Source organism: Dermacentor silvarum, chromosome 3, assembly GCF_013339745.2.
Source record: "Dermacentor silvarum isolate Dsil-2018 chromosome 3, BIME_Dsil_1.4, whole genome shotgun sequence".
Taxonomy (NCBI): Eukaryota; Metazoa; Arthropoda; class Arachnida; order Ixodida; family Ixodidae; genus Dermacentor; species Dermacentor silvarum.
Window position 1 is genome coordinate 24,581,323 of NC_051156.1, and position 12,940 is coordinate 24,594,262.

The 12,940-nt window shown below is 50.3% G+C and overlaps 1 protein-coding gene across 3 annotated transcripts in view; it reads right to left on the reverse strand.

Annotated features, from left to right (window-relative positions):
- The window catches only part of LOC119445386 (lysophospholipid acyltransferase 5-like), a 229,556-nt gene that overhangs the window by 191,575 nt on the left and 25,041 nt on the right, over positions 1-12,940 (reverse strand). For all 3 annotated transcript variants that reach the window (XM_049664504.1, XM_049664503.1, XM_037709693.2), the window contains exon 3: positions 1,147-1,253. In XM_049664504.1, coding sequence (XP_049520461.1) covers positions 1,147-1,253 — 107 coding nt within the window. The remainder of the gene's footprint in view (positions 1-1,146; positions 1,254-12,940) is intronic.

Below are 12,940 nucleotides of genomic sequence, written 5' to 3' on the forward strand. Positions count from 1 at the left end.
ATCAAATCCTATAGCAGGCCTATATCGAATTATGCCATATATCGAACTAATAAAAGTTTTTTGGCGAGTTCGATATACCCGGGCTCGACTGTACCATACATCTTTAAAAGCAGAATCAGCCCTAGCCACTCTTGCACATCGTCACCAAGCCGCATCTCTACCCTTTTACAGTGCCCGTGACCATCCAAGCTTTATCACCCCAACAGCTAGCGTATCTCATTGCACGGGTGATGCCCTTGAAGTCACCCAACCATGCACCCGCGCTCCTACATTTTCCACCTCCTCCTTTGCAGCCTTTCTCACAACCTGCCTGTCAGCCGTTTTACGGAATGTAACAGATTACCTGTCACATTAATAGCACATGTGGTTAACATTTCCAAGTATTTCTACATATCCACCCCTAATGCAACAACAGACGGGGTTCCCCAAGGTAATAAAGTCAAGTGAAGAATGTGCCAGCATCAGCTGCAGTCAAGTTGGATGAAAACAAAAGCAACTTTCTTTTTCACGGATGCACAAAATGCTTCCATGATTAACCTCTTGCATGAGCCTGGCCTTGTGTAAAGAACAAAGCCAGCAAAAAAGGCAGAGTGCATGCTCATACATTCACTCGTGCTTTCCTTTGGTACCCCACCTGGCAAAAAATACCTGGACAACGTGAACGAGGAGAAAAAATGATTTTTTTATTTGTTGCTTACTGTGCAATTCGTGGCATCACGAAATATGACAGACTATCGATAAATGTGTCAAAGCTTAATAATGTTATTTCAAGACACAGGAGACTGCACAGAAGGTAAGTCAAGGTGGTAGGATGACGCTTTCTGCAATTTCTAGTGGGTCATCATAATAATTACACAGTAATTAAAATTCTAATTATTGTGCAGTCCGTCATGAAATTTTTTCCTTTTATTTTTTTTTTACAATTTGAATCTCCGGCTCAAAGAACATGCACAAGCTAATCATTGGCTGCAAGCATTACGAGACAGAAAAAAACTATTCTTTCATGTTTTCCGACAGGATACGGCACATTGTGCACTCTGTCCAACACACACAAGTGCTTGCAGCACAAAGCCTACAGCAATGCCATGCACTCAGTGATGCCCAGATAGTACTCAGAGAAAACAACCAAGAGAGGAAAGTGCTCACCATGCAGAAGATGAAGCTGAAGGCGACCGACGCCCGTGTGCCACCGGCCAGTTTGAGCACGGCATACACCACCAGGATGTTTAGCAGCGAGTGGTACACTGCCAGGCCTGCACAGCAAATTACGCTTGTCAAAGCCTGGACAGAGAGATGCAGCAAGTGCACGTTGGGCATCCGTGGGTAGCAAACAGCAGCCACAGTGAAAGAGAGCTGCAGCTTTACAAATGTGTCAACAGAAAGAAAAACTAATGTGTTATGGTTTACAGGTACTGTGCCAAAAGGTTACTGAAGGGACCAGTTTCCGGGTGGTGCAAGGTTACTTTCCAATCCAATCTTGCACGTTATTCCCAGGGTGACCGGGTGGGCCCATAAAAAAGCATTCCATGCATTAACGATGAAAGCCTTGAGGACACTGTATGACAAGATTGGTGCATCAACAGCAAAAGCATTGATAAAAGTAATGACATTTAGAATATGTCGCATACATCTTCAAACACTTCTGACTTGAACTGTGCTGCAAGTTTGAATAAGATGTGCAAAATGGTTTAGTAAAATGAGCGGGAAGATAGAGGAGAGGGTATTCTTGCTCAGTGTCATTCTATGCTGTGGGTTTACTTTCGGTAATTTTATTGCGATAGCAATTATATGGACATTCAAAGCGGATTTCAGCCTTCGTCGTCAGGTTCCGTATGACGTCAAACGACGATGACATACGTCGCCGCACGACGTATGCTGTATATGCAAGTGAAAGCCTGAGTGGGACGTGCACTTTCACGGGGAGCGAACCCACGGCGGAGAGCAAACGCGCGTTCTGCGCCGTGCTCCCTGAAGGGCTGCAGAATTAAGCATCTCTTTCCTCCTTTACAATATATATATATATTATTACGATATCACCGAAAGATGTTCAAGGGACGAGCCGCCGCGAGAAAGACGATGAAGTGTGTCTGTGCTCTTGGTGCGAGCGAGTGTGGGCCTGGCTGTCTGGCTCCAGTGTAAATAGCCTGTAAATAGCCTCTTTCGTCTGTGTCCTCCCACACGTAACATTCTGGTGGAGGTTAGCGATCCCCGTACTCGCCACGGAACTCCGAAGTGGTCGGTACATCGAGCTTGTCACCATGCCCCCCGGTGACGAGACCACCTCTGCAACGGCTTCGGGTCGTCCGACTACTCCTATCGTCACGGTTGCCCAACATCGCGACCCTGGTGTGTTCTCTGGCCTGGAGGGACAGGACGTTGACGACTGGATCAAGCTATATGAACACGCCAGTGCTAATAACAGGTGGGACCCAACGATTATGCTCGCCAATGTCATCTTTTATCTCGGCGGCACCCCACGCGTGTGGCACCAAACACATGACGACGAGATAACAAGTTGGGACACTTTCAAAGAAAAGCTACGGGAACTGTTCGGCGACCCTATCGGGCGCAAGGTTGCCGCGAGAAAGGCTCTTGCGTCTCGTGTTCAGACCTCTACAGAGCCGTACGTTTCGTACATACTCGACGTCTTGGCTCTCTGCCGCAAAGCTGACGATGGTATGTCTGAAGCAGATAAAGTAGCCCATGTGCTAAAAGGCATTGCCGACGACGCTTTCAATTTGCTTGTTTTCGGCAATGTCGCGACTATCGACGCCATCATAAAAGAATGCCGTCGCCTTGAACACGCTAAGAGCCGCCGTATCACACCCCACATCACGCGGCTACCCAACACTGCTGCTACGTCGACATGTGAGGGTCGACCGCGTCAGGCCACTACCTGTGACGACGTGACCCGTATTGTTCGCCGCGAGCTCGAGGCCACCTGTTCCCCATCTTTCTCCGCGACGCCTCCCGATCCGCCAGCTACCACGATTGCGATGATTCAGGCCGTCGTAAGACAGGAATTTGAGAACATGGGTCTGAACTCCGTGTGTTCGACGTCTCAACCTAGCATTCCCCAGTTCTCTTGCTGCCCTCCTCGCCCTCGGCAATCCTTTTCTGCCACATCTCGCCGCAACCCGTCCGAATGGCGTACCCCTGATGACAGGCCGATCTGCTTCCACTGCTGTCGCATCGGCCACGTCGCTCGTCACTGCCGCAACCGCTGGCAACCTCCTCCTCGGACATACGCCGCCGCTTATTCCCGCACCTTTGGACCTTCTGCTCCCTATGCCATCCGCCATGAACCCTCTGCCGCTGATGCCCCTGCTCCGAACCTTCGCTACAGTCGCTCACCCTCACCTCGACGCCATCAGTCGCGTTCGCCCCAACCCCGTCGCTTTTCTTCGCCGCCTATCGCCTCCCGGATGCCGCCGGAAAACTAGGCACTGCAGCTTCTGGAGGTGAAGCTGCGTGGTCGACCCTGCCCTCAAATCCTCTGCTCACGTTGCCTACGAACGAAAACCTTCTTGACGTTGACGTCGACGGTTATCCTGTCACTGCTCTGATCGATACAGGGGCCCACATTTCAATCATGAGTGCTGCCTTCCGACGACGACTCAGAAAGCTCCTCACCCCAGCGTCGGCACGCGTCGTCCGCGTTGCGGATGGCGGTACTGTCCCTATCGTCGGCATGTGTACGGCACGTGTCAGCATCGCCGGCCGCCACACTCCTGTCCTCTTCACCGTGCTTGCTCATTGCCCCCACGACCTAATTCTCGGACTCGATTTTCTTTCTGCGCATTCTGCCCTTATTGACTGCTCTGCCAGTACCCTTCGCCTTGAGTTGCTGATTCTCGCAGAACCTCCTAATGAACCCCAGTGCCGCTTACGCCCCAGCGACTTTATTCGCCTACCACCAAAGTCAATAGCTTATATTGAACTGTTGTCTTCCCGACCTGTTCCTGATGGCGAGTACCTCGTCACTCCTCTGCCCGAGATTCCTCTCCAGTATAACGTCACCGTGCCTCACAGTATTCTTACTATTACTAATAACTGCACTCGCCTGCCGATCTTTAACTTTGGGTTGGCAAAAAAAATTCTCCCGCAAGGTATTTGCCTTGCCAACGTTGATTGCCTCGGCGACCATCAAGTGGAAACTTTACCAACTGATGGTTCTTCCGAGCTCGGCGTGTCCCTCGCGCCAACGTCTGGCGCCGATCCCAACATAAAGAAAATGGTTGCGGCGGACCTGTCCTCTACACAGGCTGAAGACCTTTGCAAAGTGTTATCGGCCTACCGCGATATTTTCGATTTCGACGATCGCCCTTTGGGCCAGACGCTCGCGGTCAAGCATCGGATTCCTACTGGCGATGCTACGCCTATTCACCGACGACCATATCGCGTTTCTGCGTCGGAACGCCGAGTAATTCAAACTGAAGTGACCAAAATGCTAGATAAAGACATCATTGAGCCTTCTTCGAGTCCCTGGGCATCCCCTGTGGTGTTGGTTAAGAAGAAGGATGGCACGTGGCGCTTCTGTGTAGACTACCGACATTTGAACAAAATTACTAAGAAGGACGTCTACCCGCTCCCACGTATCGACGACGCCCTTGACTGCCTTCACGGTTCCAGCTATTTCTCTTCTATTGATCTTCGCTCTGGATACTGGCAGATTGCTGTTGACGATATGGACAGAGAAAAAACCGCTTTCATAACACCTGATGGCCTATACCAATTTAAAGTAATGCCGTTTGGGTTATGCAATGCCCCTGCCACCTTTGAGCGTATGATGGACTCCTTGCTCCAAGGTTTTACATGGTCCACGTGTCTCTGTTACCTCGACGACGTCATCGTCTTCTCGCCAACGTTCGATTCTCACCTTGAGCGTCTAACAGCTATACTTGATGTATTTCGAAAGGCGAAGCTGCAGCTCAACTCGTCCAAATGTCGTTTTGGCAGCCGCCAAATTACTGTTCTGGGCCATCTCGTCGACGCTTCCGGAGTGCGGCCTGATCCCGACAAAACTCGCGCCGTCCGAGACTTTCCGGTTCCGAAGACAGCCGCAGACGTTCGCAGTTTTGTTGGGCTATGCTCGTACTTTCGTCGTTTTGTTCAAGATTTCGCGGCAATTGCTAGACCCCTCACTAATCTTCTGAAGAAAGGCGCACAATTTTCGTGGGGTACTTCAGAAGCCACCGCCTTCTCTCGTCTCGTCACTCTTCTCACCTCACCACCCATTCTCGCCCACTTCGACCCTGATGCCCCTACAGAATTGTGTACAGATGCCAGTGGTCATGGTGTAGGTGCCGTCTTAGCCCAGTGTCAGCGTGGCCAGGATCGCGTTATTGCTTACGCAAGCCGCCTCCTATCACCATCGGAGCGCAACTATTCCATTACGGAAAGGGAATGCCTTGCTGTTGTTTGGGCAGTTGCGAAGTTCCGTCCTTACCTTTCCGGTCGTCCTTTCTCCGTAGTCACGGACCATCATGCCCTCTGCTGGCTCTCATCGCTAAAAGATCCTACAGGCCGGCTTGGTCGATGGGCTCTGAGGCTACAAGAATTTTCATATTCCGTGATCTACAAGTCTGGCCGCCTGCACCAAGACGCTGACTGCTTGTCGCGTTACCCTGTTGACGACTCTGACACCTCCAATACTGACAATGCTGCTTGCGTTTTCTCAGTATCCCAGCTCCTTCATTTCGCCGATGAGCAACGTCGTGATGCCTACATCAGAGCACTCATCGACCGTTTGGAACACTCTCCGGCCGATGCTACTCTACGCCTCTTCGTCCTCCGCGACGGTACTCTGTACCGTCGTAACCTTCATCCGGACGGCTCTTAGTTTGTACTTGTAGTACCTAAACACCTCCGCTCAACCGTTCTAAAAGAGCTTCACGACGCACCAACGGCAGGACACCTCGGCGTATCTCGAACCTATGACCGAGTACGTCGCCGCTTTTTCTGGCCGGGCCTTGCCCGTTCCGTACGGCGTTACGTCGCCGCTTGTGAACTTTGCCAACGACGCAAGAAGCCTTCCCAGCTCCCCGCTGGTTACCTGCAGCCGCTCGACATCCCGGCCGAGCCCTTCCATCGTGTTGGCTTAGACCTTCTCGGCCCCTTTCCGGAATCTACATCAGGAAACAAGTGGGTTGCCGTCGCTGTGGACTATGCGACCCGCTACGCCGTAACACGCGCTCTTCCGACCAGTTGCGCTACTGACGTCGCGGACTTCCTCCTCCACGATATCATTTTGATGCATGGTGCTCCGCGTCAACTGCTCACCGACCGTGGCCGTACGTTCTTGTCCAAAGTCATTGACGACATCATGCGTGCCTGCTCAGTACAGCATAAAATTACCACCTCCTACCACCCACAAACGAACGGCCTCACTGAGCGTCTGAACCGCACGCTTACAGACATGCTATCGAAGTACGTTTCAACCGACCACCGTGACTGGGACCTGGCTCTACCTTACATTACCTTTGCGTACAACTCTTCCCGTCTCGAAACTGCTGGCTTTTCCCCGTTTTACCTCTTGTATGGCCGAGACCCGACGCTACCACTCGACACTGTGCTTCCGTCCACCACAGCTTCCACTAGTGATTATGCCCGTGATGCAATCGCCCGTGCTGACCATGCTCGCCAACTTGCGCGTGCTCGTCTGCAAGTTTCTCAAGAAAAACAAAAACAACGCTACGACCTCCGTCACCGTGATGTGCATTTTGCGCCCGGCACCCTCGTGTTGCTTTGGCCACCATCGCGTAAAGTTGGCCTTTGTGAAAAACTGCTCCCCTGTTACACCGGCCCATATCGCGTACTCCGCCAAGTGACCGATGTCACCTACGAAATCGTTCTCGCCAAGCCCACTACGTCCTCCGCTGTGACCACCAGTGATATTGTCCACGTCGCCCGACTCAAACCCTACAACTCTCCAAGCGCATTGGATATTTAACAGCACCGTGACGGTGCTTTTGCCGCCGGGGGGGTAGTATTACGATATCACCGAAAGATGTTCAAGGGACGAGCCGCCGCGTGAAAGACGATGCAGTGTGTCTGTGCTCTTGGTGCGAGCGAGTGTGGGCCTGGCTGTCTGGCTCCAGTGTAAATAGCCTGTAAATAGCCTCTTTCGTCTGTGTCCTCCCACACGTAACAATATATATAGAGAGAGAGAGAGAGGAAACGTGATCTGTCACTCGAAAGGCCTTGGGGGGACGGGAGGGAGGGAGGGGAGGCGATGTTGAGCTGTGGCACCAAATGCTATATAAAAACGTTGCGAGGCAAGAAGGTGGTAGACTTTTGACGCTGCTCGACGAGTGTCCCGCTCTTCTCTCGTCGAAAACCTCCGAGCCACCACCAGAGGCACCAGCAACAGTCACCAATGCCGCGCGCTGCTGGTGCTGCTGCATGTCCAAGTTTATACAGCTGATAAAACTACTATCCTTACTCTGTATAGCTCTCTACTAATTTGCTATCACAATTCGCCTTTCGGGTGAAACTGCGACATTTTTTACAATGTGCTGCACCAGGCATAATTTTTAAGTGGCTCCCAATAGGTGCACTTCAAGTCTGCTATACACGAAATAGTTGACAATCTCATATCTAATATCCCTGCAGCACACGGAGTCCACATTCTGTAAACTTGACAGAACTCACTATAGAATTGAACTGCAGCTGTACACTCTTTATGATTCTGCAGATGCGAGAAATGCATTTCAAATGGTGCCTGAAAGGGTTAAGAAACACAAGTTGAGCACAACCTGCTGGGTCATTACACTGGTACAGCACATGAGCTCTGAAGCACTTAATCAGTGCTAGTGCAAAGTGGTGAATCTGTTGATGCAGCTGGACCAAGTCACTCGCCACCACACAGCCGAAAAAGCACCTGTTGCCACAACGTCCTTCCATCAATTCCTAGAATGAGTTTATTTTCCAAGTTGTACAAGCTGTGTGCCCCACAGTTACAGGGTGCCCACCAAGTTGACGTTCCAACATTCCATGTTTTCCCCGAGTGCTTCTGTAAAATTCCCCACGTGTCACAGAACTTATCTCGAGACGGGCTGACAACACAATGACACCCAATGCTATCACTCTCGACTAAACAATCGAAACAGGTGCTTAAATATCAATTGTGTCTACAGATCTAATTCCAATAATAAGAAGTAATGTTGAGCTCAAAAAGAAAATAGAAGGAAGAGGTTAGCAAAATTAACAGTGAATTGAGTTGCAAAAGACATTGCAAACTGAACCGATACGAATAAATAAAGGCTCAACTAATTGCCGACGCTAAAGGAGGCGGGTTGATGAACATGGTGGTTCAAATGATTCAATGCGGAATACTATGTGCCTCTCTTTCATGCTCATTATTCAATCATTTCGTGTCTGATTTGTATCATATTTCATATGCAATTATGTCGACCTTGTCTAGGTGAGCGTTGGATTGAGCCTTTCTTTTCCCAGCGTTGCCCCTCACCTCGGTTTTCTTGTAGCTCTTTCACTCTACCACGAGGAGGCCCACTAGCATCGACTGCTTCTTCGAAACACATACCCAAGGTTCAGGCGATGACCCAGCCCTCTTCCTACCCAAACACCTCGCAACATCTGGCGGAGGGAGGGGCTGTTAAGTTGGATGGTACTTGGCCACAGCATGGCCGAAGGTGAAGGCAGCACAGACACTCACATTCCACCCCATCTATGGCTAATTAGACTTCTTTTTGATTACATCCTTAGTTGCTGGCTATTGCTATATGTTCTTGGCATAGAGAGGAATCATTTGATAACCACCTTTCATGTTGCTACAACATCTACAAGTCTCCTAACCAACCCGTTTTTTTCTGGAACTGGTTACAATATAAGAAGCCAGATATGGCAACCCCATGTGAAGTCTGCTATTGGGGCTGGGGTGTCGTGGTCTATCCGAGTTCGACATCAAACTGCGGGTCTTGCCTACGCAGCCGCTGCTACCAGTTGTTGGGGTTGAGGACGGACTTGAAGGCAGGAACATGTTCTCATTGAGAACGGAGAGTATTGCGTTTATGTACACTATTTACATCACGAGTACGAGAACGAGACGGTACGTCTCATCAGTCTAGCTTGACTGGGTCGGAGCACTCTACATCGAAGTACTGGCTACATCTCAGGGCAGATGGGAGAGCACTTGGCAGATGGGAGAGCACTCTCGATGGCCCCCAATGTCTCCCTTAAGACCCCTCTGTCCAAGCTGCGGTTCCACCATCCTCCAATCGGAGCGTCGAAAGTCACCGATGGTCTGCGTAGAGGGCGAGGGTGCGCATAATCCCCCGGCGCCTTCGTTGCCCGACCACATTCGGAGAGGAGCCCTCGGGCACACACTTTCCCACATAAAGGAGGGGACACTCGTGGACTGGTGGCTTCGCACCTGACTTGAACTGACGCCTCTGTTTCTGGAATGGGCCAGCTGGTCTGTCGAGCGGCCGTGAGAACGCGTCTACTTTTCCAAGAGTCCCCTCTTCCTATAGTGTCGAAACACGTACTCTTTGTAAGGTGTAGAGACATGGTGGCGCCGCTGATCTTTTCCCAGCGGGACGGCTTATCAGCCTCCCGCTGGTCGCCGAAAGTAACAGCTCCTCCGCGGCCCGCAAAATCTTGACCGGCCAGCGCTGACAAACGCTGGTCAGGAAGAGAGTGGCTGGTGACCAAGAAGATGGCTTGGCATTCTGCAACAACTGCAAACTCGGAATGCCTCCAACCATCTCACAACACGCACGGAAGAGTCGATCCCGACAACACAGTACCACTCAGCGTGCAAACGCCCGGAATCAGCTGTTTAATTCACCAGGCCTCATACCAAAATTTCAATAAGCCACTCAACTGGGGATTGCAAATTTCGACCCCAAAATTTTGTGCCGCCAAAGCGAGCGCTCACGTTCCTTTGAGTTCAACGAAGCCCGACTGTCGCGCTGCACGAGAGCAAAGGCATACGTAGAGCTGAACCAGAGGCTCTAAACAACCAACGCTTCAGCATGACTTCAGCAGCCTATCTTCACGAACAGCCTGTTCATACCCTTATCACAGTGGACTACTTATCGCACCTATACTGGCGCCACTGCACAGCCTCATGAACTCTAAGGATACATAATCAAAATCGCGCCAATTTTGAGCTCCCTAATCACAACGCATACTTGCGTCTCACGCAGATGTTTTCTTTCCCTATTTTCTTTGCAGGACACGCCTTGAAAGAACAAAACCTAACTGGGCGTAACTTACGCACTCACAAAAATTTTAGATGAAAACGCGTCTGCCAACAACTGCTTGCACGCATGATTACTGGAAAACACAGAACACTGCCGCCCCGAACACACACGAGCGACCAAATCTAAAACGTTCTGTTTCTTTCCGTCCACACAGGACACGCGCTAATGGAACGTACCTTTCTCAGTGCAAATTATGCACTCACTGAAAACACCACGCGCTTAACCCTTACAGAAAATTTTATAACTAAGGTTAACTAATACCTGCGCGCGTTAAAATAGGCTTTCAACAAATGACCTTGACGCTTCAGGTCACTCACACCAAAAAAAAATTAAAATAAAGCCTAACTACTCATTTCTGAACACTTCGCGAAACTGAAGTTTACTAAAACATATCTTTCAAACCTCAGAGCTTCTCAAAAGAAAACAAACAAAGCTCAAAAATTACTTATTGAAAGAAACTCTAATGCCAAATCGCGAAACCTTTAAATGCTCAAAAACAAACAAACTAAACAAATGGTTTGTTTCTGCGGAACCTTTACTTTTTCCTGTCGTTCCGATTGATTACGACGGACTCATACTTTTGAGCCGTACTCGAGGTGGTCGCGCCCTGAAAGCTATTCTGGCCATCCAGGAACAACAAAAGGCCTGACATTTCGTCAACGCATTAGAGACGTCACAGTCCCCTGCCAATTTGTGCCCTGGAGACATGCTTTCAGAACGACCTCGGTCGACCGCGTCGCGAATCCTCATCACTACACCTTGTCCTGCCACCTTGTGCCCCTTCGCACTGCATGCTGCACCCCGAAAAAAACGACGGAACGACGGGGAACATAACTGCCCGATGCCCTTTGTCCGCGTTCGTGCAGAGCATGCTCCTTTGACGATTTTTAGCCTGCGGCTCGGACACGCTTTAAACGAAAACGCCAATCGCACCTTTCTTTTCTTGGCGCCCCGCTCACGCATGTTGACGCCTTTCACTTTGCTAGACTGCGTCAAACTCTCTACCGCATTCCGATCCTTACGGCGCTTTCTTCTACGGCGCCTTTTCTTCGAACTCACTGTTGAGTCATCTGCTCGCGCCTCGTGCTGACCGTTACGTATCTCCTCGGTCCGGATCTCTGTCTTACCCGAACAGTCCGAGTGATTTATCATTAAATCCTCTTCCTCTTTGCCCCGACTGGCGGACAGCTCGACCGACTCTGGAACAATGCAGCAGTCTATACTCGAGCTACGCAACTGGCAATCCTGCGAACTGCCCACTACTGCATTGTCCAGCTCACGCCGTGCATCTGCACACAGCTCGTCGGTCTCGATCGCTGTCTCACCCGCACAGTCTGAATGACTTGTACCTAAATCATCCCTCTTTTGGGAACCGAGACTGGCGGACAGCTTTACCGATCCCTGAACCATGCAGTTGTTTACCTTTGAGCTACACAGCTCACAATCCTGCGAACTGCCCACAACCGCATCGTCCAGCTCGCACTGCGCATCGGCACGCAGCCCTGACTCGACCTGGGTGCTCGTGTCTGTTGGGTCAGCAGTGCCCTGTTCCTCGTTAGCGAACTCGCTAACAATTCCTGCGACGCCCACACACGGTGACTGTGCCAATTCATTCACAGCTGTTTCTACAGTGCTCTGTTGGCACAGCACCTCGTCGCTCTCACTACGGCCTTCAAAGGCCTCTGTTGCCACTAAGGCATCGTTAGCAGCAAACACTTTGAGTTCATCTTTGAACTCGCTGCTAACCTTACAGGTACTAACCTCTTCGGCTCTTGGCAAAACCCTGCCTAGCGACTTCCTCCCATTTTCGCTGCCTCCAACTTACAGATTTCTCAAGCCTCTTTCTTCGATTGACTGCTGCAAACGTCCAATGTGTCTCTCCACCGATGCTACATACTCCCTGCTTGCTTCCCTTTCTTTCGGACTGCATTTCTCCTGGAATATTCTTTTCAATTCCTGCCTCTTTTCTTTCTGTTCCTAACTTTTCCCTGTTTCTGCCTAATTGGTTCCTGCTTCTGTATTTTGCTTAGAATTTTGTTACCGAGATATTCGATGATGTACAAATCATTGTCACTTTGGAGAATGGTTTTACGAATCTTCTTCCGCTAAGTCCTCCTCTACGTCTACCTCGAGCTCTTCACACAACCACAACAGGCCAGCTCTCGTCACACTCAACAGGACCATGGTCGCTACTTTTAAGCTTTGGCTCTGCTGTCACACAATACTTGCTGCGCTGCCCACGCAAATCAGAATTCTGAATCAGAATACAAGTAAAAGATCCCCAGCGATTCAATTCTACAAACACAAAGAAATTAAAGCCTGGTAAATCTTACAGCCAAAACCAAACGCTTACCCACAGAAGCAGCACCATATCACCAGTCCTTCTCCGCCGTATCCAGTCAGTTGCAAGAGGTGGTCATTCCCGAGTCGCCTCCAACTTGATCAGGATACCGGTCGGTTACCACGTCCATCCCAAGATCCGTGAGGTCAATCTCACCGCTGCTCACCAGTTATTGGGGCTGGGGTGTCGTGGTCTATCCGAGTTCGACGTCAAACTGCGGGTCTTGCCTACGCAGCCGCTGCTACCAGTTGTTGGGGTTGAGGACGGACTTGAAGGCAGGAACATGTTCTCATTGAGAACGGAGAGTATTGGGTTTATTTACACTATTTACATCACGAGTACGAGAACGAGACGGTACGTCTCATCAGTC